This window comes from Medicago truncatula, chromosome 3 (genome assembly GCF_003473485.1).
Source record: "Medicago truncatula cultivar Jemalong A17 chromosome 3, MtrunA17r5.0-ANR, whole genome shotgun sequence".
Taxonomy (NCBI): domain Eukaryota; kingdom Viridiplantae; phylum Streptophyta; class Magnoliopsida; order Fabales; family Fabaceae; genus Medicago; species Medicago truncatula.
Genome location: NC_053044.1, coordinates 4,746,563 through 4,773,880, shown reverse-complemented (window position 1 = coordinate 4,773,880; position 27,318 = coordinate 4,746,563). Strand labels below are relative to the sequence as shown.

At 37.5% G+C, this 27,318-nt stretch overlaps 1 protein-coding gene and 1 pseudogene across 1 annotated transcript; one reads left to right on the top strand and one right to left on the bottom strand.

Annotated features, from left to right (window-relative positions):
- Positions 1 to 4,949: 4,949 nt before the first annotated feature.
- LOC11421141 (early nodulin-12A) lies at positions 4,950 to 5,210 on the top strand. Its single transcript, XM_003598532.3, has one exon. The coding sequence runs from the start codon at positions 4,950 to 4,952 to the stop codon at positions 5,208 to 5,210; it is 261 nt and encodes an 86-aa protein (XP_003598580.1).
- A 1,754-nt stretch (positions 5,211 to 6,964) lies between these two features.
- On the bottom strand, positions 6,965 to 24,608 carry LOC120579471 (uncharacterized; annotated as a pseudogene).
- Between the last annotated feature and the right edge of the window lie 2,710 nt (positions 24,609 to 27,318).

Here is a 27,318-nt window from a genome sequence, read left to right as displayed (position 1 = left end):
TTTGTCATTTCCCGTTTCCCGCTATGGCGACAGGATGTGGCCCTGGCGACAGGTTCTGGCCATGGCGACAAATTGCTGGTTTTTGCTCCTTTTTGTGTTTCTTTCATTTGTTCAAGTCTTGATCACTTCTTTTCTGCACAAATGGGTTAAGTAAGATATAAAAAGCCTAATAAGGCATTTTCTTACTTTTTCATGGCTTTTCCTCAAATAACTTGTGAAACAAGTAACAAAAAGTGCTTAAAATACATCATGGATTTAACACTTTCTAGCAGTTATCACATACTGGCTATCTTGCTTACAAACCAGTCTCCGTTCCTTCTGATCCATCATGCAAACTACACAATGATTCTAGTGCTCCTTATGATGATGTGCCCTCCTATAGAAGATTGATTGGCAGGCTCATATATCTCACTAATACAAGGCCATACATCACTTTTGCTACTCAACAATTGAGCCAGTTTCTCACTTCTCCCACTGAACAACATTTCACTGCTGCCACTAGAATCTTAAGGTACCTGAAGAAATGTCCTGCGCAGGGTTTGATGTTCCCTAGAGATTCATCTTTACATTTATCAGGATACTCAGATGCAGACTGGGCTGGTTGTTTGGATTCAAGAAGATCCATCTCAGGCCAATGCTTCTTTCTTGGCCCATCACTGATCTCTTGGAGGACTAAGAAACAGTTGACTGTCTCCAGATCTTCTTCAGAAGTTGAATATCGTGCTTTAGGCGAAGCTACTTGTGAATTTCAATGTCTTCTTTATCTTCTTAAGGAAACCCAGTATTGCAGCCAAAGTGCTTTACTGTGATAACCAAAGTGCTTTGCACATTGCAGCCAACCGAGTATTTCATGAAAGAACCAAGCACCTTGAGATTGATTGTCACTTGGTTAGAGAAAAGCTACAAGCAGACATCATGAAGCTTCTTCCTGTCTCTTCATATGGCCAACTTGCAGACTTCTGTACTAAACCTCTTCTTCCTCAACCATTCAACATTCTTTTATTCAAGCTTGGAATGTTAGATATTTACCATTCACCAGCTTGTGAGGGGATATTAGAGAAAGAAGGTCATAATAAAGTAAAGGCTCCTAGTTTACTTGAGATACAAGTTAACTAGTTAGCTTACTTAAGCACGTTCGTTTTAGCTTGTAATTAGGCTAACTGTAATCTGCATATTTCCTATAAATACTTCTTGTACACTCATTTACATCTATGATAGCATGAGTTTCATACTCAAGATATTACAATTACACCAAGCATGAAAGAGTGAGTTCTTACACTAGCAACAAGAAATATGGAATATATATTTTGCTAAAATATTTTATAGTTACTATTTAGTTATTGTCCTGGATTCCAATAGTTGTATTTTTCTTTATCACCATGACCTTTAATTTAAGAATATGATATTATACTTACAGACCTACCGCATATAACTTCAATTTTATATCATAATATTATCACACTTACGAATTTTCAAACAATGTCATTTATGTTTTTTTCGAACGAAGAGTTCACCAGCTCATTTTTCTCTTCTAAGTGTAAATTATTGGTTCTAATGATAATAAAAAAATTATTACTAAGAGTGTGCTCCTCCTAAAAGTTTCATGTTTGATTCTCTCCAATGCCAATTTAGGTTGCATAATTTAGCTTCTTAAAAAAAAAAGGATTAGCACTAAGATATTAAAGATGGAACTCTATTCATCCAAGTTAAGAATTATGGCGATATTGACCATATATTTATTACCTTTCTCATCCAAAATATAGACTATTAAAAAATCTTCAAATGATCTACCAAAAAAAAAAAAAATCTTCAAATAATTAAATGGTCATGTGAAATTAATAATAATTAGTTTGAGGTCTTCCTACGATTAACTGGTCATTTTAAATAAACCAAATGTTTGAAAGTCAAAATGGTGAAAAATGGAAAGCACGTGCCCCGTAATCGAAACCAAAGGCTTAGGGCATCGAAGATTTATTAAGAGTCTATATTGGCATTGGGCATCGAACCCACATTCATTCATTAAGGATCTAAAACATATCCACCAAATCAACCTAAGTGGGTTCAGTACTATCGAAAGTTAGGGTGGGAATATGGGATTTTTATGCACAAATCATAACTTAAACCATAAATTAACGAAACACATGAATGATTAACAAAACACACAATAAACTTAAAATTCGTCAATACAATTCAAAATGAAACATGCAAGCACTATTACTCAATATCGTTTCTAGAATTACGGATACATGCATGACCTAGTAACAACTTAATTTACTTTCCTCAACTCATAGGAATTTTATCCTTTCCCACTTTTTTCCAATTAAACCCTAACTTCATATTTACGGATATAATGTGCATGGAACATTTACAATTTTCATTTCTCAATCCCCTCATGAAGGAATACTCAACATAAAACATATTGTCAAAATGAGCTGGCACGAAGCTATCCAGAATGAACGACGTAGTAGTTCTATAATAATATAATATTTTTACATATAAATGGAAGTATATATTTATTAATATTTTATTTGTAAATGTGAAAGAAAATGTTTTTATTTTGAGAAAGTGAAAGAAAATGATATATTTGAATAATTTCGCTTGAAGTTTTATATTTTGGTTTATTAAATTTTTGGTCCCTACAAAATTACCGATTTTTTTTTTCGTCCTAATAAATTATGGCACTTTAATCTCCCTATAAAACTTTCATAGCACGTTGTATTATTCCAAACTTTCAGTACCTTATATTGATTTTTTTTTTATATTATAAATTTATATTTTATTAATCCCATATTAAAAAATCTAAGTTTTTGAAAATATTTTTTATATTATTCTAATCATACTTGAACAAAATCATTTAAGATTTTAAAAAGTTTAAGAATAATTTAAAAAATTGTTTTAGTAATGACTAAAATTGCATGCAAGAAAGTTGTGTAAGAACAGAAGTGCCAATTTTTTTTTATGGCAATGACGCAAAAGTTAATAATTTCAGAGACTAAAATCATACTTTACCTCATTCTTTTTTTAAATACTTTACTCTTTTTTGACAATGATTAAATTATTACTCGTGATATTATAATGATTACATTACCTTAATATTTTTTTTGGGTGAAATTTCCTAGTATTTTAACCAACAACGCGTGATCACATGTATTTTTTTAGTTTAATCTAAAAGTTAAATTTAAAAACTTAGCTTAGCTCAGTTGGTAGGGATATTGCATATTATATGCAGGAGCTGGGGTTCGAACCTCGAACACTCCACTTCTTCACAATTAAATTGTGTGAGCTCTAATCACTAGGCTACTTGACAAAAAAAAAAAAAAAAAAACTTAAAGTTAAAAGCGGTATTCTAAAGTCAAAAAGTCTTTTGTTTACGTGTTCTAATTGTGAAGACTACAATTTTTAGACCATCTACAATAGGAGTCCTTTTTCTAGCATCACGCTAAATAAGCACCCCATTGTAAAACAAATTAATACGTCACTTATAAAGATAAATGCTTTTATAGGCACTCTCTCTTATTACTCATGGGTCCCACATATACAATTAATTATATTTTTTTTCTCAATTCAATTGTTGTATTATTTCAATATTGAAAAGTAAATTATAAGTTGTAAGAGTAATATTTAATCGATCAACGTTAAATTTTGAACAAAAACTTTTTTTAAAACAAAAATAATTTACCGATTTGAATGGAAAAAAAAAAAAAAAAACAAGCATACAATGATTGGATTTTAACAAAACAACAAATAATTTACCATCATTTATTTTATATTGTTTTTTCAAGTTTTAACTTTTTTATTATTTATAATTAAATTACTTCAATATTTTTAAATTATATAATTATGAATGAATATATAAATTATTGTTAAAATTAAATTATATAGTGTTTTGCAGGGACCCAATTAGTAATTATTTTGTGGTGCTGGATTGGAGAGATTGATTGCTTATTTAGTATTAATTATAAAACAAATGACGTGTACAGCCGGAGTCCGTTTAAACACCCAAATAAAGTGCTCCATTGTGGATAATCTAAATAGAATAAATGGAGATTGAAGAGTACACTAAATGAAGAGGATTCTAACTCGATGAAACATACCTGATAGCCAACAACAACAATTTAATTTTCGAGTACTTTGGTTTGAGCGGGGTTTTTATTTTATGTACTGATGGGTCTCATTGTGAATAAATATTTCTCTGCTATCAAAATAAATAAAATAATAAATATACAAATACTTTTATGTTTTTGCAACAGAAACACACACTCGCACTTTCTTCAACTCACTGTAGTGCATTTTAAAAACAACACTATCATAGCTTAGTTTCTTACTCACTGTAATTTTAAAAACAACACTTTGATTCGGATGTATTCATATCATTTTCTTACTCAACAACATGATTTGTTTTGATTTGCAGTTTTTATTCTACTAACCAAACCTAGCCCAACATAAGAAAAACACTAATTAAACATATCTCACTTTGACTAATACTCATAGAAATTTTTATAAAATAACATTATTTGTTCTTGTTAAGTTTCTTCTTTCTCGTTTATTTCAAAAATGTATTTATTTGTTATTTACACTTTTATAGAAATATTACTTTTTACAAAATAAATAAATGGGATGTTCTAAATTTAAACTTCAACCTCTATATATAATATATGCAGGTTAACAGACACACATCTACCTCCACAAGAAAAACCTAATTAAAAAATTGCAGATTTTTTAATCCTAATCCAGAATCAATAATTCCGATAAATTAGGCTTTTAAAAAGTTAATTTGATATGCTTTGTGACGTGTAGGTTAATCCGTAAGCATATGGCAATAGCCTGACGTATTTGATCAATAATTGCACCTCCCACTCACCAATGTCTCTAATCTAACTAGTATAAAACATTATATTATTTCTTATGTTTTATGCACCAATACTAAAATCACACTAATTAAGATTAAGATGACTTCTTTTTCCTCATACTTGCTTGTGTTTTTCCTTGCATCTCTTATTCTCATCCCTCAAGGCTTTGCTTCTCAACCTCATCATCATCCAAACCATCCACCGTCTACTCAAGAAGTTCCTCGTCATCATCATCCAAAACATCCACCGTCTACTCAAGAATTTCCTCATCAAGGTTCTAAACCTCATCCTATACTTCCTACCAACTTACCCAAACCACATCCTCACCACCCTCCAAAAGAAGATAACACTCATTTCTAAACTATGAAATGAGAGTTATGAAATGTATATGTACTGAATAAGTGGTCCTAGTTACCAAGCTGTTTGTTTTCTATAGTAATATGTACTCTCCTACTTGGCAACTGTGTGTGTGTTTGTGTGCTTTGTGACACCAGATTATAATAAATAAATATTATGATTGTGTGATATTGATTGGTGCGATTGATTTATATATATACCTAGCCATTTTAGAGCGTAAATAAGTCTATAATATATGTTTGATCCTTTTTTTTTTTTTTTTTCGCATTCGCATCGGTTTCCGACCCATTAAAGGTGGGCTACTAATCCGGCTCGTGCGTAGAGGTATGCGCACTGGTCAAGCGTTGTTTCTCCTGGGAATCGAACCTATTATTTCCAAGATACGTCCTTAAAAGGAACTCCTTGCCACTGAAGTCCAAACAACTTGGTTATGTTTGATCGAATTTTAGTAAAAGAAAACTCGAGATTATATCATCTAACAAAAATACTTGTGATTATATATTTAGATAAACACATGTGGAGACACTATAAAGCTGTATTAAACTAGGTGATCTCAAGAGATACCAATTGACTATCACTAACATATACCAACTGAAATACGCTAATACTAATATGAAGTAGCAATTGAATGTAGAAACAGAAAAGAATAACCACTTCAAGTGAAGAAATAAATACATGGACAATAAACAAAAAATAAATCCTAAGTTAAAGTCAATCTTCAATGTTTCTTCATTAATATTGATTCATTACTTGATTACAAGAGATGAAAGAAATTCTAAGCAGAAAATAATTTTCTCTAGTTTAAACCATGGTTCTTCAAACTTCTTCTTGTTCTCTAAATTGGTCTTTTACATATCTTCCAATACTAAATGATGTGTCATAGAAAATGATTCAGCCTACGTATTGAGATATGTCTCAGCAAAGAACAATTTTACCTTCTCGTCGGAGGTCAATGATTTTTTACCACCATTACCAACCCATATGAACTTGAAGCTTCGTTAGCCACGGAATAGAAATATGACGAAGGATGATAACAAATGGAATAGAAATTCTTAGACTAGAATGATTAGAATAAGTGACAATGTAGTTCTTTAATTCAAGTTCAATTTGGTCTATTATGGTGTTTTTCTTCGGTGGACCAAGGGTTGAGAGGCGGTGGAAGCCGAAGGAGTGTTGGAATAGGACTTTTTGGGTGTGGCTTAATCATGGTGAGGTGAAGAGGATGTTTGATTTAGAGGGGTGTTTTGTGGAGTGAGTAGCGGCGATGGATGCTTATTAATTTTGTTTTTTAGGGGATGTCTGCGATGGAGTTTGTTTTAGGAGGTGAAATTGGTTTTGGTGGTTTTGGGGTTCATAGGTGCTTATGGGTGATGTGTGTAATTCGTGTCGTTTTTGGTGTTTATTTTAGGTGTTCCGCTTATATATGGCGCTTTTATTGTCTCTGATTTATCAATCTCTGTTCATTTTGAGCAGGGATCATGTTTTAAATAAATTTTGTCGTTAAAAAAATATTGATCTAGACTGAATTGCTCTTTTAGATTCATCAATCTCAAAATTCTTGACTTGTAACCTTAACAATTTTGACAATTGTATTCTTTGGAAGCTTGCATGATAACACATGCTTTAATAATATTTTATATTTTAGCCATTATTAAAGTGGAAATTGATAGCCATTATATAAAATGTAAGTCAACCTAAAAATGGAAACTTCTTGAGTTAATAGAGTAGATTGTAGAAAAGTAAAAGACAATTTAAAGAAATAGGATGAGGCAGAATGTGTTATTCATATTGATGCTCAAAGGCTGATTTATATACACAATGTACAGCTTGTCCTACATCAGGGTAATTACACCAAATCCCTGGATATCATCTAAAGAGGGAAATATAATTGAAAGCAATTGAAACCAAATAATTACACCTTAAAGACAGTAAATGAGTATCAACTAAATTAGTCTCCAATATTATTCTAATACCCCCCCTCAAGTTGGAGAGTGGAGATGAAGAACGCCCAACTTGGACAGCAAAGAATCAAATCGACGTTTTCCTAGAGCCTTTGTTAGGATATCTGCAAGTTGTTTGGAAGTATGAACATACAGAGGTTGGATGTTACCCTTGACAATTTCATCTCGCACACAATGACAATCAACCTCAATATGTTTTGTACGTCCATGGAGTACCGGATTATTGGCAATATGGAGGGCAGATTGGCTGTCACAGTAAAGACTCATAGAATCAGCATGCTCAACACCAAGAGAGCTCAACAATCCTTTCAACCACTTGAGCTCGCAAGTAGCTGCAGCCATGGAGCGGTACTCAGCTTCAGCCGAAGATTTAGACACTATAGTTTGCTTCTTAGTCTTCCAAGAGATGGGAGAACTGCCCAACATCACAAAATAAGCTGTCAAAGACTGTCTACTGAGAGGACATCCTGCCCAGTCCGCGTCACAGTAGGCATACAAGCATAAATCACAATCAGTTCTTAGCAGAATCCCTTGTCGGGGATTACCTTTTAAGTAACGGACAACCCTAAGAGCTGCATTCCAATGCTTAATCTTTGGATTCTGCATAAATTGAGCGAGGATGTGAACACAATACGACAACTCCGGGTGAGTAACAGTCAAACAGATAAGTCGTCCAATGAGACTCCTATATCCAGTTGGATCTTTGAGGTCCGCCCCTTCAACAAGGGCCAACTGATGGTTTTGTTCAATAGGAATGCTCGCAGGCTTTGCTCCAAGAAGTCCACAATCAGATATCAGATCCAATGCATATTTGCGTTGCGAGAGAAAAATACCAGTGTCATTCCGTGCAACTTCAATACCAAGGAAATATTTCAACTTTCCAAGGTCTTTCATGTGAAAACAGTTGCCCAAATAATCTTTAAATTTATGTATAGCATCACTATGATTTCCTGATATAATTATATCATCAACATAAACCAAGACATATATCTCAGTGTTACAGCGACGCAGCATGAAAAGAGAATAATCAGAATAGGACTGTTCGAAGCCATAAGTTTTCAAGGCATCCGACAATTTAGCAAACCAACATCTAGGGGCCTGTTTCAAACCATACAATGATTTTCGCAGACGAAACACCTTACCGGGTGATTGTTTCTCAAAGCCAGACGGAAACTTCATATACACTTCTTCCTCCAACTCCCCGTGCAAGAACGCATTGCGGACATCCATTTGATGTAGTTGGAAGTTCTTGGCTGCCGCAATGGCTAAAAATGTTCGAACTGTCACCATCTTTGTTGTGGGAGCAAATGTCTCATTATAGTCAACTCCTTCAACTTGTCTGTTGCGTTGTGTTATCATGGTTTTTGGGTGCCAAGCCATTAATTGGACTTGAACCTTTTGACCGTTGATATCTCTCTTTTTTCTTGGGAAGGGTAAAAGGAGAAAAACCCTTGATTTTCCGAATTCGGGGGTCGTTTTCGCTACGGGAAGGTGTTAGGCACCCGGAGCGATTATGGTATTCCATAAGAACCGTTCTCCTAAGTTGATTTCTACGCTTTATTTTTATTGCCTACTTGTAAAAAAGAAGGTGTGATTAGTGAAGAATGGGGGTGAGAAGAAGTAGAATTTGATTTTTATTTCGGCTTGGAGGGGTTAAAGTCCCTTGCCTACGTACCGTTTTACGGGATCAAAACCGGCGTAGTTCTTGCTAAAAAGACTTGTTGTTTTTTTGTTTTTAATTGTTTGATTTTAAATTTTGAAAATGATTTTGAAGAAGGGGATTGAGAGGCTTCATGAGCATTAGAGTATGAAAAAGTGAGGGTTTGTTTAGTGATTTTGCAAAAAAGTCTTAATGATTAGGTTTATTTGAGAATTTGATTAAGAAAATAAAAGGGAAAAATTGTTGGAGTTTTGACTCCATTTTTTATGAAAAATATTTGAAGTGAATTTGTTTGCATATTTTTTGGAAAAAATTGGATTTTCTCTAAGTGTTTAAACCTAAGCATTCATCTAACCATGCAATCCTAGCCATACATCTACACATGCAATCCTAGGCATACATCTAGGGTGAGTGTGTGCGTGCCGGTGCGCCATAGTGTCCATAGTCCATATTACAAAAATTGCCTAAATACATTCTATGACCTCTTTGCTAAGCTACAAACCAATGATAACAAATTACATCACCGAATGAATTAAAATTTGCAAAAATAAATGCTAAGCTAAAGAAAGTGGAGGAGATAGTGAAATGCTATGAGTGAAGTCACATAAGGAACAAAATGTTAGTGAAACAAGGAAAAATATAATGGAAATGATGAAAAATGCACCAAATGAATATGCAATAAAAAGGGGTAAAAACATGAGAATTTATCAATCACAATATGTAAAAATGCATCAAGAACATATATGGAATTTTAATGAGCAAAAATTAAAGAACGAAGTAAAGGAAATAAATGCAAAAATAAGCAAATAAATTCTAATACTTAGAGGAAAAATTAAAATGATAGGGAAATATTTTTAGAAAATTTTTTAGAAGCATAAAACACCAAGAAAGTGTAAAAAAGGTATTTAAAACGCAATTAAAAAGCAGTTAAAAAAAAACTCAGCAGGATTTAATCTGGACCGTTGGATGAATCCAGAGGTCCAGATCTAGCCCTCAAGATCACATCACAGCCACTTGATCAAAGATCAAAGGGTCCAGAAAAAGGCACAAAAGATAGTGTAAAATGCAGGAAGCACAGTGACCGTTAGATCAAAGATCTAACGGTTCAAACAGAAGATATACCATATTTCACACAAAAAGTCATGCACAGGATTCAAAATCAAACACACAGCAGCCATCAGATCTTGGAACAATCCAGATCTGATGGTTCACAGAGCGAGGGAACACAACAAGAGCACGCACGCGCGCGCGTGGGATCGGAGGGAGTATAAAAAGGATTTCTCTCACAAAAATCTCACAATTTCTTTCCTCTTCTCTCTCTAAGTTAAACTTAGAGAGAGAAGCTCTCACTTCTCTCTAAAAACAGCCGGTCGGAGCTGATGTGGAGGTGGCGGCCGGCCGGTTTCCGGCGGCGGCGCCACCGCGTCGGAATTTTTTTTCTTTTTTTTTTTAAAATTTTTATACCAAAAGCTTCGTCTCCTCCTCCTCTACTCAAATCCGGTGCTAGTTTTAAAAAGGGGTGAGAGATTCGTCGTAGATCTACGTTTGAACTTTCGGAATTTTTTCACTCTTTTTGTAAAAAAAAGCTTACGGTTCTAGATATCCTTTTCGCTCTAGAGTCCGAATCCGGCCTCAAAATTTCAAAAATCCGAACGTACAAGCCTAGATCTACAAATCTTGATTCGTAACAAACTTTTCACATGTGTATATGCGCGAAAACGAGGGAAAAAAGTGTTACCGTCGTCGTGAAACGGAGAAAAAAAAATCCGAGCCTCCTCTTCTCTCCGCCGCGCGCGCGCGGATTTGCTCCGGTGGTGCCGCTTTTGCTCGAAAATCCGGTACGGATTTGGTGTTGGTGTGATGATTCGCGGTGGTTTTGAATGATTCCGGTTCGGATTTGTTGATTTTGTGATGATTTGTTCTTGGTGTTCTTGGAGAATTTTTTGGTGATTTTCTGTTTTGGATCTAACTGATTTTGGAGAGAGAAAGAAATTTCTGTTTTTGTGATGTGACTGATTCTGATTTTTTTATTTGGATCTGACACATCTATTTATAGCCTGCCATGTGTATTTGTGGGCCAATGAGAAAATGCCATCTGGACTGAGACTGAAGTGTGCGAAAATTCTGGACAAAAATGCCCCTGGGACCTTTTCTGCAAAAAAAATAATAAAAAAGGACTGGAAAATGAAAGTAAGGACTGAAATGAAATTAAAAACTGTTTGGACAAAAAATGCAATTTTGGGACCTCAATTGAGGGACCAAAATGCAATTAAAAATAAAATTGAATAAAAAACGTAATTTGACCAAACGTAAAGCGAAACAAAAAATAAAATTGACAAAACGGACTAAAACGAATCAATGGCTTAAATGAGGTACTTCAAAGTAACCTCTCTATGCCGAAATTTTGTGTGAAATGACCAAAATGCCCCTAGGGCTAAAAATGACCTAAACAGATTCAAACTGACTTGACACTGACTCAGATGCAAGTTTGAAATGAATTTAACAAGGTTTACTGATGAAATGTTAAAAATCAATCTGAAAAGACTCAGAGACAGTCACAAGGATGAAAATGGGTCCCACTGCAGGAAATGACCAAAATACCCTTCTGTACGACTTTTTGCAAATTTTGAAATAAACTGTAGAAAAAAGCAATGTAATGATTCAGAGACACTTTTGAATGACCTACAAGACAAGTAAAGACATTTCGAAAGGTTTTATGCAAGAAAAACATAGGTAAAATTGTGATTGAAAATACTGCGAGGCAGAGACAATTTGAACTGTGCAGTTGAAATTTGATAACTGACAAAGTTTGAAATGAAATTGGGCCCAATATTTTTAGGTCCAAAAACAGGGTATAACAGCTGCCCCTATTTAAGTTTCTTTGTCTGGAGAGTCAAGAGACGGAGTCTTTGGCTTGACAGGACGAAGATACTTAAATATTAGCATTTGCACTGTGTTTGGACGTAAAAATACGCCTACCCATTTTCAAATAATATGCATGCCATGCATCATTTGGATTATGAATGCAAGACCTCATGGGGATTGGAATTAACAAAATATGTCGTATCCATTGCGAGATTGGTAGACATTGACAAAGATAGTGAATAGCAGAGTAACGGGAAACTAGAAACAAGTTGGACAGGTACAAGCTGTTCTTGGATTCAAACTAGCCACTTGACCGGGGATGAAACAAACAGACAACTGCGAGTTGTTCTTATGGATTCGAACTGGTCACTTCATAGGGGATAGAGGTTACTGGACAAACATGAGTTGTTCTTATGGATTCGAACTGGTAACTCACTTGGGGATATTGGAAAGTGCGAGTTGTTCTTATGGATTCGAACTGGTGACCCGACTGGGAAAAAGAGAAAATTGGCAAGTACGAGTTGTTCTTACGAATTCGAACTGGTGACTCGACTGAAAACATGTAAAATTGGCAGGTACGAGTTGTTCTTAAGGATTCGAACTGGTTACTCGACTGAAAGCAAGGCAAATAGACAGGTGCGAGCTTGTTCTTGGATGCGAACTGGTTACTCCACCGGAGACAAATACAAAATAGACAGGCGCAAGCTGCTCTTGGATCGAGCTAGCCACTTGAGCGAACAGAAACAGATAGACGGGTACAAGCTGTTCTTGGACTTGAACTAGCCACTTGACCCAAAATCATAGACACATAGACAGGTACGAGCTGTTCTTGGATTCGAACTGGTAACTCGACCAGGGTCATGGAAAAGTAGATAGGTACGAGTTGTTCTTGGATTCGAACTGGTCACTCGACCGAAAGCAAAGGCAAATAAACAGGTGTGAGCTTGTTCTTGGATGCGAACTAGTTACTCCACCGGACAGAAACAGATAGACAGGTACAAGCTGCTCTTGGATTGAGCTAGCCACTTGACCAAACGGAAACATATTGACAGGTACAAGCTGCTCTTGGATTGAGCTGGGCACTCGACCGATAATATAAGCAAATTGATAGGTACAAGCTGTTCTTGGACTTGAACTAGCCACTTGACCAATCAGAAACATATTCACTGGGGATTGGTTTTTATTTGACCAAATATAGATTGAGATTGACTTGACATTGATTTGAATTGAAAGGCAGAAATTGACCGATATTATTGGCTCACAAGGTTTTGACAGAGAACCTGACATGAGTATCGAATTGAGACTGATGTTGACATTGGAAATGCAATATGCACGGATGATATAACAGTTTCATTAAATGCATGGGCACGTAATATGCATGATTATGCATGTATGAATGCTTGTAATGCATGACTGTTGGCATTTTGTAGGCACGACTTCACGGGGAAGACAAGACATCAGAGTATTGGGCACGTAGTGGCTCGTGCTATGTTACACATTCTTGGAAATCCTCTTTGGTGATGACGTCGTTGGGAGACGTGTCGGAACCATGGCTGAGGGCATGTAGCTATGCAACTTGCTGGGGATAGAATCTCGGAAGACTCTACTGGGAATAATGCCGGATGTATCGTAGACGTCACATCTGTGGTCAATGCTTTTTGCATGTTATTTTCTCAATTTTCAATCATTTTTTGCATCCCATTTTTGCTTGGATCGCCCTTTCGGGTTTTCGATCCACCGGGGAAATAAATTCTTTTTAATGCCCCATTTTTGCCTGAACTGCCCTTTCGGGTTGTCAATCCAGCGGGGTGCTCATTTTTGCCTAAGCCGCCCTTTCGGGTTTTCAACTTAGCGAGCCTATTCATTTTCATGCATTTTCATTCTGTTTTTTCATTCTTGCCATTGACCACAGACTATCCTGGAGGAGAACCTGCTTGTAACATATGTTGAAATAGACACCAACACACACTCGCTCATGCATGTTCATTTGAATGTACCCTGTTGCTCAGGTTTGCTTTTCAAAATAGACAAAAAGTTTTCAATTTTCAAAATGTTTGTTTCAAGCATTGTCATTATCAAAATAGAAAGAAAATATTTTTGTATATAACTTTGAAAGTAGAAGAAAATAGAGTTTTCAAACAAAAGCAAAGGCTCAAATTGATGTATAAGAGTGGTGGTCAGCCAAAGGCATGACTCCACGGATTAACAAAGCTTGGAAAATGGTAATTTTATTGGTTGGTGGTACATTGAACACAGTAACCACTACAGTTCTTAGAAACTTTGAATTCACAAGTACAGAAGCTTCAGATGAAGATGGTCATTAACAGCTGCAGATGCCCCAAGGGGGACGGTGGTTGGCCAGATATAGTTACTTGCCTTTTGTTTCAATCTCATTTTTGCATGAACCGCCCTTCCGGGTTTTCGGCTCATCGAGACGCTCATTCTTGCCTGAGTTGCATACAATCTCAGCGAGCTTTTCACATTTGTTTTTTTTTTGTCCCTTATTTTTGCCTGGACCGCCCTTTCGGGTTTTCGATCCACCGGGAAGCGTATTTTTGCCTAGGCCGCCCTTTCGGGTTTTCGACCTACCACGCTGTTCTTTTCATATTTCTAGGCAAAGTATTTCTTGACTATATCGGCATTCACTGGATTTGGAAGTTCTACACCATCCATGTGTGTAAGGATTAAAGCACCACCGGAGAAGGCCTTCTTGACAACATAAGGACCTTCATAGTTAGGCGTCCACTTGCCCCTTGGGTCGGGTTGCTGGCTTATCCTCCTTTTCAATACAAGTTCCCCTACCTTGAATTCTCGAGGATGGACTTTCTTGTCAAAAGCAGTCTTCATTCTTGTTTGATATGACTGTCCACGAGCCATGGCATCCATACGTTTTTCCTCAATCAAATTCAACTGATCATACCGGCTTTGGCACCATTCAGCCTCGGATAACTTTGCTTCCATGATCACACGGAGAGATGGGATCTCCACTTCCAAAGGAAGAACTGCTTCCATACCATATACAAGAGAGAAAGGGGTTGCCCCGGTTGAACTGCGCACAGTAGTACGGTAGCCATGCAGAGCATAGGGTAACATCTCATGCCAGTCCTTGTAAGTGGTTACCATCTTCTGGACAATTCTCTTGATATTCTTGTTGGCGGCCTCAACTGCACCATTCATCTGAGGTCTATAGGGAGAAGAGTTATGATGCTCAATTTTGAATTCTTCACAAAGAGCTTGCACCACATTGTTGTTCAGGTTGGTACCATTGTCGGTAATAATCTTGCTGGGAACACCATATCGACAGATGATGTTATTCTTGATGAACTTAGCTACCACTTGCTTGGTCACATTGGTATAAGATGCTGCTTCAACCCACTTGGTGAAGTAGTCAATTGCCACTAAGATGAAACGATGACCATTCGAAGCCTTCGGTTCAATCCTTCCAATCATATCGATGCCCCACATTGAGAACGGCCATGGGGATGACATAACATTGAGAGCGTGCGGAGGCACATGAATCTTATCAGCATAGATTTGACATTTGTGGCATTTTCTGGCGTGCTGGTAGCAATCATGCTCCATGGCCATCCAGTAGTAACCTGCCCGTAGCAACTTTCTTGACATAGTATGCCCTGTAGCATGGGTCCCGAAGGTACCGTCATGTACATCATGCATTAATTGCTCTGCTTCATGTTCATCAACACATCTTAACAATACCATGTCATAGTTCCTCTTGTACAGAATATCTCCATCTAACAGGAATCTACCGGCCAATCTTCTCAGGGTCTTCCTATCCTGTTTGGAAGCACCCGGCGGATACTCACGACTCAGCAAGAACTGTTTGATGTCATAGTACCAGGGTCTATAGTCAACCACATTTTCACCAGCCTGATCGATCACATCCCCAATAGCAAACACATGTGCAGGTCTTTCAAGGCGTTGCACTTTGATTATTGGCACATCATTCCAATGGTTTACTCGAAACATGGAAGATAGAGTAGCAAGAGCATCAGCCATTTGGTTCTCATCACGAGGAATATGGTGCAACTCAACCTTTGTAAAATATGTCAGCAAACGTCTCGCATAATCACGATAAGGAATCAACTTAGCATGGTGGGTCTCCCATTCACCCTTTATCTGATTGATGACGAGCGCAGAATCTCCATAGATGTCGAGGTGTTTGATTGTCATGTCAATTGCTTCCTCGATCCCAAAGATACATGCTTCATACTCAGCCATATTGTTGGTACATTCGAACAAAATTCGGGCGGTAAAAGGAATGTGATGCCCCTGCGGGGATACAATGACTGCCCCAATTCCTTTACCATAAGCATTGACAGCACCATCAAATATTAAACCCCACTTGCTATTGGGATCTGGACCTTCATCAATCAACGGTTCTTCGCAGTCTTTGGATTTCAAATACATGATCTCTTCATCGGGGAAATCGAATTCAATTGGTTGGTAATCATCAAGAGGTTGGTAAGCAAGGTGATCGGCAAGAATGCTACCTTTGATTGCCTTTTGAGTTTTGAACACAATATCATATTCAGACAACAGCATCTGCCAGCGTGCAATCTTCCCAGTAACAGCAGCTTTCTCAAAGATATACTTTATTGGATCCATTCTGGATATCAACCAAGTTGTATGATTCACCAAATAATGACGCAGGCGTTTAGCGGCCCAAGCTAGAGCACAACAAGTCTTCTCAAGCATTGTATACCGAGTTTCACAGTCGGTGAACTTCTTGCTTAGATAGTAGATAGCATGCTCTTTCTTTCCAGTTTCATCTTGTTGACCAAGTACACATCCCATGGATTCATCGAATACTGCCAAATACATAATCAAAGGCCTTCCTTCCACGGGTGGGACAAGGATAGGTGGTTCCAGCAGGTAATTCTTGATGCTATCAAAAGCTTCTTGGCATTCATCATTCCATACAATAGGCTGATTCTTGCTCAAGCAGTCGAGTGATCTCATATGGTATATCACCATCCTCTTCATCTTCGGCTTCATACACAGGGAATTCAAAATTTGGAGGAACTGTAGGATTACTGTGTTCAACGGGTTTATTATGGTTCAAACTGCATAGAATGGTTGAATGATTTTAGAAAATGGTTTTTTTTTCTTTTTATGCAGTTCTTTGAAATTGATAAGAAAAATAAAGATGTTTTGGTTTTTTCTGGTATTACCATTATTTCCAAAAAAAAAAAAAAAAAAGAACTAAAAAAAATAAAAGTCGTGAAAGAAACGACAATTTTTATTAATAACGGCGATGCCGAAACAAACATGCCCTTACAGAAAATATCACCGTCGCTTCGGGCAGAGCGAGAGGATTGTTATTTTTGAAAAACAAAACACTTAAGCAACAAGACACATTACTCGGAAACATGCATGATTGAAGGAATGATGATGGCATCCCAATTTCTCGCAATGCCTCCTGGTATAACAAACATAGGCCTAGGACTACATCCAGTCGCCTCTTCAGTAATTGCATTGATAAACTCAGCACTGTAGAAGATTCATGTGGAGACTCCTGAAGTTGGGGAATATCCGAGACCCTCTTTATGCTTATTCTCAAGGAGTTGTATTAACTTGCCCCAGCCAGCAGCTTGTCCTTCTTGGATGTCATTGACAGTCAGATAATTGTCGTTCATCAGTTTCTGGATGTCATTCTGAACAACGTAGCAACCCCAAGGATTATGGAAGCATTCTGGGCAACTGGCATGATCATGGTCAAACAGAGAGGCTCGGCATAACTCGATGTGTAGTGGCACCAGAGGAGTTGCAACGTTACAAACGTCCGATCTGGGAGCTTTCTCATATACCTCAATCATGTTTACAGCAGCGTGATTCGGAAGAGGATTGTCGACGACATGAGGGACGTTATTCTCAAAGGTCAATTTTCCTTGGTCTATGAGTTTTTTTACAATGTACCTCAACGCGTAGCATCCTTCGACATCATGACCCATAGCACCTTGATGGAAATCACACTTGAGGTCCGAACGGAACTTGGGAGGCGATGGATCAGGTGGAGGCTTGCCCTGTCTGGTTGTGCAGTGCCCTTTGAGAAGTAGAGTCGGGAGTAATTCAGCATATAACATTGGTATCAGAGGAAAGGTAGGTCTAGCCTGTTGCTGCTGTCGTTGTTGAGCTGGAGGCTGTTGTTGCATTCGCTGGACGACGACATTAACGGGTACCTGAGGTTGACCCGATGGCAAAGGATACTGATGATATAATGGTGGAAAGAAGGGATGCTGAGAGTATTGCGCATACGTGTACGACGGAGGTAGCTGAGCAGCATTGATGTCCATGACCTGGAACGTGATCAGAAAGGTTTCGGGACAGATAGTTATTGGCAGATCTATCTCCCCAAGAATGTTCTTACGGGATCCGTCGAAGGCTTTAACCAGAAAGGTGCTCATTCCCAAGGGAGTTCCCCGATAGCTCAATCGATCCAGAGTGGCCGTTGTCTGAGGCAAGGTGGTATTGACAGAGACATGGTTCTTCCCAGGAATCTGGCCATTATTGACAGTACCAGAAACGCCAGCTGCAGTACTGGGAGTGAAGAACGGTGGAAGCCCATACGGAAACCCAGCTGTCATAGCAAAGCGAGCGTCTGCAGATGTGGTTGGGAGCACGCTTGTAGTCACCGGTGCAGCTGTGGCTATAGGGATAGCCGTAGCTGATTGTTCTTGAGCGGCTAGCAGAGCAGTCATGACATCATTAGCTTTAGCCAATTCCTCCCTTAGAGTGGCTAACTCGGTACGGAGCTGAGCGTTCTCTTCTTCCATAGCCTTTTTCTTTCTTCTGTATTCTCTGGTTCGATCGATTCTATCAGGTTCGTAGACCTTCTGAGCACGAGCCACTTTTCAAACTGTGGCAGAGGAACCAGGAAGTAGTGAGCAATTGGAAGCCTTTGTGACCGATGTATGATGCATATGATGCATGATATGCAGATGCAAATGCAAAAACGACTCTTTTTAATGTCATCGAAGGACTTTTTAAACAAATTCGAAACATTGTAAACACTGTTAAACAAGCAAAATAAGGTTTTACAATGGTAAACTTATGAATACAAGTTCACACCTGCGGTGTCTTACAATGTTTCGATCTGTCTAAAAAAATCTTCGATGTATGCGTAAAAAAAAACTTATGCATGAATGCATGTATGCATGGTTGTTTTGTTTAGTTACAAAGAACAAGGTGGGTTGAGATTCAAAGTAACAGGGCCACGGATGGACACGGCGTCCGGTGAACTAAGGCTTTGGATAGTAGTAACCAAGGTTCTAACACAGTTCCCAAACTGCAACCTCTCTCACATATATCATGGTAGTACAGGACGACACCCGTTCCATGATTATTTGTGAGAAGGTCTAGTTTGAGTGTAGTATCGCGTGACGACTAAAGTTTGAGACAACACTCAATTTAGCCACCGCACTACGTCCTAAAAAGGCTAGGATGGGTTTGGTAACTACGGTTCATAGCTTCGTCGAACAATTGAAAGTGAAGTGCCTAAGCATGACAACACACGCCGACAATATCACCTTCAAAATGCCTCAGCTATGTGAGATTGATCGCATAATCCAATACACGAGGCAACCCCCGGATCGAATTGTCGATTATATCTCTACCTAAACATAAGTTCACTCAGCCCGGGTATAGGACTTTTGATATTCTCACCCCACACGTCAAATGAAAATAAACAAGTATTCACATATGTAAGCAATAAAACAAAGCGTAAATATAAACTAAGGAAAACTAGGCGCGACCCGCTAAAAAGTTTCCCCAGTGAAGTCGCCATTTCTGTTATCATGGTTTTTGGGTGCCAAGCCATTAATTGGACTTGAACCTTTTGACCGTTGATATCTCTCTTTTTTCTTGGGAAGGGTAAAAGGAGAAAAACCCTTGATTTTCCGAATTCGGGGGTCGTTTTCGCTACGGGAAGGTGTTAGGCACCCGGAGCGATTATGGTATTCCATAAGAACCGTTCTCCTAAGTTGATTTCTACGCTTTATTTTTATTGCCTACTTGTAAAAAAGAAGGTGTGATTAGTGAAGAATGGGGGTGAGAAGAAGTAGAATTTGATTTTTATTTCGGCTTGGAGGGGTTAAAGTCCCTTGCCTACGTACCGTTTTACGGGATCAAAACCGGCGTAGTTCTTGCTAAAAAGACTTGTTGTTTTTTTGTTTTTAATTGTTTGATTTTAAATTTTGAAAATGATTTTGAAGAAGGGGATTGAGAGGCTTCATGAGCATTAGAGTATGAAAAAGTGAGGGTTTGTTTAGTGATTTTGCAAAAAAGTCTTAATGATTAGGTTTATTTGAGAATTTGATTAAGAAAATAAAAGGGAAAAATTGTTGGAGTTTTGACTCCATTTTTTATGAAAAATATTTGAAGTGAATTTGTTTGCATATTTTTTGGAAAAAATTGGATTTTCTCTAAGTGTTTAAACCTAAGCATTCATCTAACCATGCAATCCTAGCCATACATCTACACATGCAATCCTAGGCATACATCTAGGGTGAGTGTGTGCGTGCCGGTGCGCCATAGTGTCCATAGTCCATATTACAAAAATTGCCTAAATACATTCTATGGCCTCTTTGCTAAGCTACAAACCAATGATAACAAATTACATCACCGAATGAATTAAAATTTGCAAAAATAAATGCTAAGCTAAAGAAAGTGGAGGAGATAGTGAAATGCTATGAGTGAAGTCACATAAGGAACAAAATGTTAGTGAAACAAGGAAAAATATAATGGAAATGATGAAAAATGCACCAAATGAATATGCAATAAAAAGGGGTAAAAACATGAGAATTTATCAATCACAATATGTAAAAATGCATCAAGAACATATATGGAATTTTAATGAGCAAAAATTAAAGAACGAAGTAAAGGAAATAAATGCAAAAATAAGCAAATAAATTCTAATACTTAGAGGAAAAATTAAAATGATAGGGAAATATTTTTAGAAAATTTTTTAGAAGCATAAAACACCAAGAAAGTGTAAAAAAGGTATTTAAAACGCAATTAAAAAGCAGTTAAAAAAAAACTCAGCAGGATTTAATCTGGACCGTTGGATGAATCCAGAGGTCCAGATCTAGCCCTCAAGATCACATCACAGCCACTTGATCAAAGATCAAAGGGTCCAGAAAAAGGCACAAAAGATAGTGTAAAATGCAGGAAGCACAGTGACCGTTAGATCAAAGATCTAACGGTTCAAACAGAAGATATACCATATTTCACACAAAAAGTCATGCACAGGATTCAAAATCAAACACACAGCAGCCATCAGATCTTGGAACAATCCAGATCTGATGGTTCACAGAGCGAGGGAACACAACAAGAGCACGCACGCGCGCGCTTGGGATCGGAGGGAGTATAAAAAGGATTTCTCTCACAAAAATCTCACAATTTCTTTCCTCTTCTCTCTCTAAGTTAAACTTAGAGAGAGAAGCTCTCACTTCTCTCTAAAAACAGCCGGTCGGAGCTGATGTGGAGGTGGCGGCCGGAGCTTTTCCGGCGCGGTGGCCGGCCGGTTTCCGGCGGCGGCGCCACCGCGTCGGAATTTTTTTTCTTTTTTTTTTTAAATTTTTATACCAAAAGCTTCGTCTCCTCCTCCTCTACTCAAATCCGGTGCTAGTTTTAAAAAGGGGTGAGAGATTCGTCGTAGATCTACGTTTGAACTTTCGGAATTTTTTCACTCTTTTTGTAAAAAAAAGCTTACGGTTCTAGATATCCTTTTCGCTCTAGAGTCCGAATCCGGCCTCAAAATTTCAAAAATCCGAACGTACAAGCCTAGATCTACAAATCTTGATTCGTAACAAACTTTTCACATGTGTATATGCGCGAAAACGAGGGAAAAAAGTGTTACCGTCGTCGTGAAACGGAGAAAAAAAAATCCGAGCCTCCTCTTCTCTCCGCCGCGCGCGCGCGGATTTGCTCCGGTGGTGCCGCTTTTGCTCGAAAATCCGGTACGGATTTGGTGTTGGTGTGATGATTCGCGGTGGTTTTGAATGATTCCGGTTCGGATTTGTTGATTTTGTGATGATTTGTTCTTGGTGTTCTTGGAGAATTTTTTGGTGATTTTCTGTTTTGGATCTAACTGATTTTGGAGAGAGAAAGAAATTTCTGTTTTTGTGATGTGACTGATTCTGATTTTTTTATTTGGATCTGACACATCTATTTATAGCCTGCCATGTGTATTTGTGGGCCAATGAGAAAATGCCATCTGGACTGAGACTGAAGTGTGCGAAAATTCTGGACAAAAATGCCCCTGGGACCTTTTCTGCAAAAAAAATAATAAAAAAGGACTGGAAAATGAAAGTAAGGACTGAAATGAAATTAAAAACTGTTTGGACAAAAAATGCAATTTTGGGACCTCAATTGAGGGACCAAAATGCAATTAAAAATAAAATTGAATAAAAAACGTAATTTGACCAAACGTAAAGCGAAACAAAAAATAAAATTGACAAAACGGACTAAAACGAATCAATGGCTTAAATGAGGTACTTCAAAGTAACCTCTCTATGCCGAAATTTTGTGTGAAATGACCAAAATGCCCCTAGGGCTAAAAATGACCTAAACAGATTCAAACTGACTTGACACTGACTCAGATGCAAGTTTGAAATGAATTTAACAAGGTTTACTGATGAAATGTTAAAAATCAATCTGAAAAGACTCAGAGACAGTCACAAGGATGAAAATGGGTCCCACTGCAGGAAATGACCAAAATACCCTTCTGTACGACTTTTTGCAAATTTTGAAATAAACTGTAGAAAAAAGCAATGTAATGATTCAGAGACACTTTTGAATGACCTACAAGACAAGTAAAGACATTTCGAAAGGTTTTATGCAAGAAAAACATAGGTAAAATTGTGATTGAAAATACTGCGAGGCAGAGACAATTTGAACTGTGCAGTTGAAATTTGATAACTGACAAAGTTTGAAATGAAATTGGGCCCAATATTTTTAGGTCCAAAAACAGGGTATAACACGTTGAATCACCAATCTTACTTTGTGCCGCTCAATGGACCCATCTGAATTATATTTGATCTTATAGATCCATTTGCATCCTATAGCTTTCTTTCCCGGTGGTAAATCTTCAGTTGTCCATGTACCATTTTCCTCCAAAGCTTGAATTTCTTCCTTCATGGCATTTCGCCATTTCTCATCCTTAACAGCCTCGACAAAAGAATTTGGCTCATGCCCTGCAGTAATTGCTGCCAAGAAAGCACGATGATGTACAGAAAATTTGTCACAATTAACAAAGTGTGCAATAGGATAACATGTACCTAAGGATTTAGAATGAAGCAGTGAACCGGCTGAGTGGCTTACAGTAGCAGTGTGTGTGACATGATTGTTCAGACGTGTAGATCGCTTCTTGAGTCTGTGTCCCCGACCAAGAAGTTCTTCTATTTCAACACTTTGCTGACACTCCAATCTTTCACTTTCGTCTACGTCTTCTGTTGTCTCAATTTGCTGCTCTAGAGTATGTACTTCCTCATTACTTTGAATGCGCTCAACATCATTTCTCAAATTCGCACCTGCAGCCCCCAAATCATTTGTAGTCACGAAATTTCTTGTCTCATTCCCTTCCTCACATTCATCATTTTGATCAACCGGCCAACCCCATTCATCTATGTGTGTTTCACTTATCTTTTCTTTGCTAGAAATAGGGAACACATCTTCCATAAACTTCACATTCCGAGATACAAAATACTCTTCAGTTTCAATATCATACACTTCCCACCCTTTTTTCCCATAAAATACATCTATGTGAGTTATTAGAATAATATTGGAGACTAATTTAGTTGATACTCATTTACTGTCTTTAATGTCATCAACAACTTGTGCCATATTCACCTTTGCATTATTGCCTCTTCCTTTTCCTGCACCACTAAATGACTGATGTATCTGCTTTCCGCGTCTAACCTCACGACCTTCATATCGTGGTCTATCTCCCCACCAATATGGATAACCCACCACTAGAAAACATGTGTCGACATCATGCCCAAGATGTTTACAATGTGAGCATGGTCTCTGGGTCCCTGTATGAGATTTCTTTTCCCATCCTGATGTTCTTCCAGACTTTACAGCAAAGGCGATTGGATCTCCATGTTCTTCCTTACCTCGCATCATCATGCCAACTCTCTCCTCTTGCACCACCATCTGGTATACCCTGTTCAGATTCGGCAGCGGGTCTAGACTCAAGACATTAGACCGCACAGTCCTGAACTGAGAATCATCAAGGCCCATCAAAAACTAGTGAAGCTTCTCCTCTTCTCTCTTCTTGTTCAGCGCTGCAGACATGCCGCACTTACACCCATTGCATGTGCAAATGGGTATTTTGTCGAGATCATTCAGTTCATCCCACAACTTCTTAAGCCGTCCAAAATAGGTCACAATCGAGTCTCCATTCTGCTTGCATTTCGCCAATTCAGACTTTAATTGTTGGATGCGAGGTCCATTTGAAATAGAAAACCTCTATTCAATATCATCCCACAATTCTTTCGCATTCTCCCTGTATGTGATTGTCGATCGAAGTTTCGGTTCAATTGTATTGAGAATCCATGAAACAATCATGGAATTGACCGTCCACCAATCATCAATTTCAGGAGCAACATCATCAGGTTTTTCAATCGATCCGTCTACGAATCGAAATTTTCGTCTTGCCCTCAAAGAGCCTTGGACTGCACGAGCCCATTCATCATAATTTTTACCCTTCAATTGTACCTGGGTTATGATATTTCCTGGGTTATCATTTGAATACAGATCGTAGGGAGAGATTTGTTTCTTCAATTGATACCCACTTTCATCTTTGTTGGAATTGTCATTTATCTTGTTGTCATCATCCTTTTTCCCTCCCATACTGGTCATCGACAGGTTCTCAGGACCTAGCTCTGATGCCATAAAGAAATAGGATGAGGCAGAATGTGTTATTCATATTGATGCTCAAAGGCTGATTTATATACACAATGTACAGCTTGTCCTACATCAGGGTAATTACACCAAATCCCTGGATATCATCTAAAGAGGGAAATATAATTGAAAGCAATTGAAACCAAATAATTACACCTTAAAGACAGTAAATGAGTATAACTAAATTAGTCTCCAATATTATTCTAATACAATTAACCTGCTAATATTGGTGACCCGACTGTATGTCATGCTTTCCTAACGGTGTTTGATCCCCATATGCCTCTAAAATCCAAAAAATGCTCAAATAAATTGGGTTACTAAGCTTATATATTGATATTTTTTTTGTCAAGATATTCGTATTTTAATATCATAAAAAAGAAATTAAATTTCTTTGGCCTGAAATCTGAATCTTGAGAAAAAAATATTCTTGATTTATTCTTGCTTACACAATAGAAATAATAAGAAAATAGGTTTATAGTCAAGATTTTTGGTAGGTTTATTGTGGATTAAATCTCCTTAAACACAAATGAGTGTGATTGAGTAACCAAAAAAAAAAAATGAGTGTGATTGTGATGCGAGTACCTGAATTCTTGAGGCCTTGTGAAATAAGGGAGCCTAGTATTCTAGCTTAGAAATTAGGTTGTTGATCCCATGATTTGAATCTAAAAACTTTCACATGCAATCTGATATTCAATGCAAGCATTGACAGAGCCAGAAAAAAATATCGGGATGGACCACTAAAATTAATTATTGAAAAATTGTATAAAATCTCGCAAAATAGACTTATAATTGAATTATTTAAATTTTCGGGTGGACCACTACACACTTTGAAAGAGTTTGGATCAACAAAAAATAAAACCGACACAAAATTGTATAAAATCTTGCAAAATAGATCTATAATCGTTGATTTTTTAATTTTTCCGGGCCCATCCCAATTCATGAAGGGCTCCGCCACTAAATACAAGAATGTCCTCGGATTAGCGTGGGCCAATTTTCCACGCAAAGACGAAAATACCTACGCAAAGGCATATTTGTGGCGGAGAAAATTCCACGTATGTACGTGGGTGCAGTGCCTTTTATAATGTAATGTAATAGAATTTACACTTTCACTAAGCTTTTAATTATGGATTAGAAAACAACCTTGATATTCACAATTCTCTGTGGATACTATATTCTTTGATTACAATGATATTATTATCATATATTAGAATAGAAACCTTATGATTGATGATACATAAGGAATATATATATTAGAATGAGGAATGATATTTTGACATCCAATTTCAAACAATTTTGGATGACAGTTTTTTTCCTCTATTTTTATTGGACAATAACAATAGAGAAAAAAAGGAAGAGAGAGAATAAAAGTACAATGTAAATATGAGGGAGAGAGTTGTCACCAAAATGTTAAAAATGGTTGTCAAAATATCATTCCTCCTCTATTAGAATAGCCCACGCAATGATATTACAAAACATTTAAGGAATATGTACATATAAAGAGTTTGTCTATCCTCTTGACTAATGTATTTTATAATGTTGATACACTGAGCTCTTTATGATTATGCATTTATGAATCTTGATAAATGTTTCTAGTTATTATACATATATTTTTGCTTTTGAGTATAACTGAAATGTTCTAGAAACACTTACATATATATAAAGAAAATTACCCCTTTCAGCATTTTTGGACTGAATTTTTCCTTCTAAAAAATACCCTCAATTTTCAATACAAATAACACATGTAATCAATAGATAAGAATATTTTTTCTTTTTTTAGAAATGATAAGTGAACACATTTTTTCAAACACAATACGGACACCACCGTATAATTTTACGTTTTTTTTTTCTTTCTTTCTTTCTTTCTTTCCCTCTTCATCTCCCATTTCCCTTCTTTGCAACTCTTGTTCTCTGTCTTCTCTCTCTCTTCATTTCAATTTTCTCTCTCTAAGAGAGAAATAGATCTTCAGCGAATGGATCCCTGGCAACGATTGAACGGATGTCTGGTGACGTGAGGGAGAAGAGGATGTCGACGGCGGCCTGAGATCTGGATCCGAGAAAGATGGTGGTCATGGTTGGACGGCGGTGAGGACAGCGGTGGCGGCGAGGAGGATAATCGAAGAAAAAGAGAGAGAACGTACGTGAAGAGATGAAGAAGAGGGGGTTGATGGTTGTCACTGTTGAGGATGATGGTGGAGGAGGAGGGCGGTGGGAGGATGGTGGGAAGATGACTTTTGCAACGTCACGCAGAGAAGAGAGGAACAAGAAAGGTGTGGTGGATTTACATCAATGTCCCTGTTTTATGGTTGGAAAGTCCAAAATGCCCATGCTGTCTATATTGTGTAATAAAAGTGTGTTTAGTTATCATTTCTCTTTTTTTTTCTTCTTCTTTCTTTCCCTCTTCATCTCCCCTTTCCCTTCTCTGCAACTCTTGTTCTCTGTCTTCTCTCTCTCTCTCTCTCTCTCTCTCTCTCTCTCTCTCTTCATTTCAATTTTCTCTCTCTAAGAGAGAGATAGATCTTCGGCGAATGGATCTCTGGCAGCGTTTGAACGGATGTCCGGCGATGTGAGGGAGAAGAGGATGTCGACGGCGGCCTGAGATCTGGATCCGAGAAAGATGGTGGTCATGGTTGGACGGCGGTGAGGACAGTGGTGGCAGCAAGGAGGATAATGGAAGAAAAAGAGAGAGAATGTACGCGAAGAG

Coding starts and splice junctions, on each gene's coding strand:
- LOC11421141 (XM_003598532.3), top strand. CDS start 4,950: ATGACTTCTTTTTCCTCATACTTGCTTGTGTTTTTCCTTGCATCTCTT.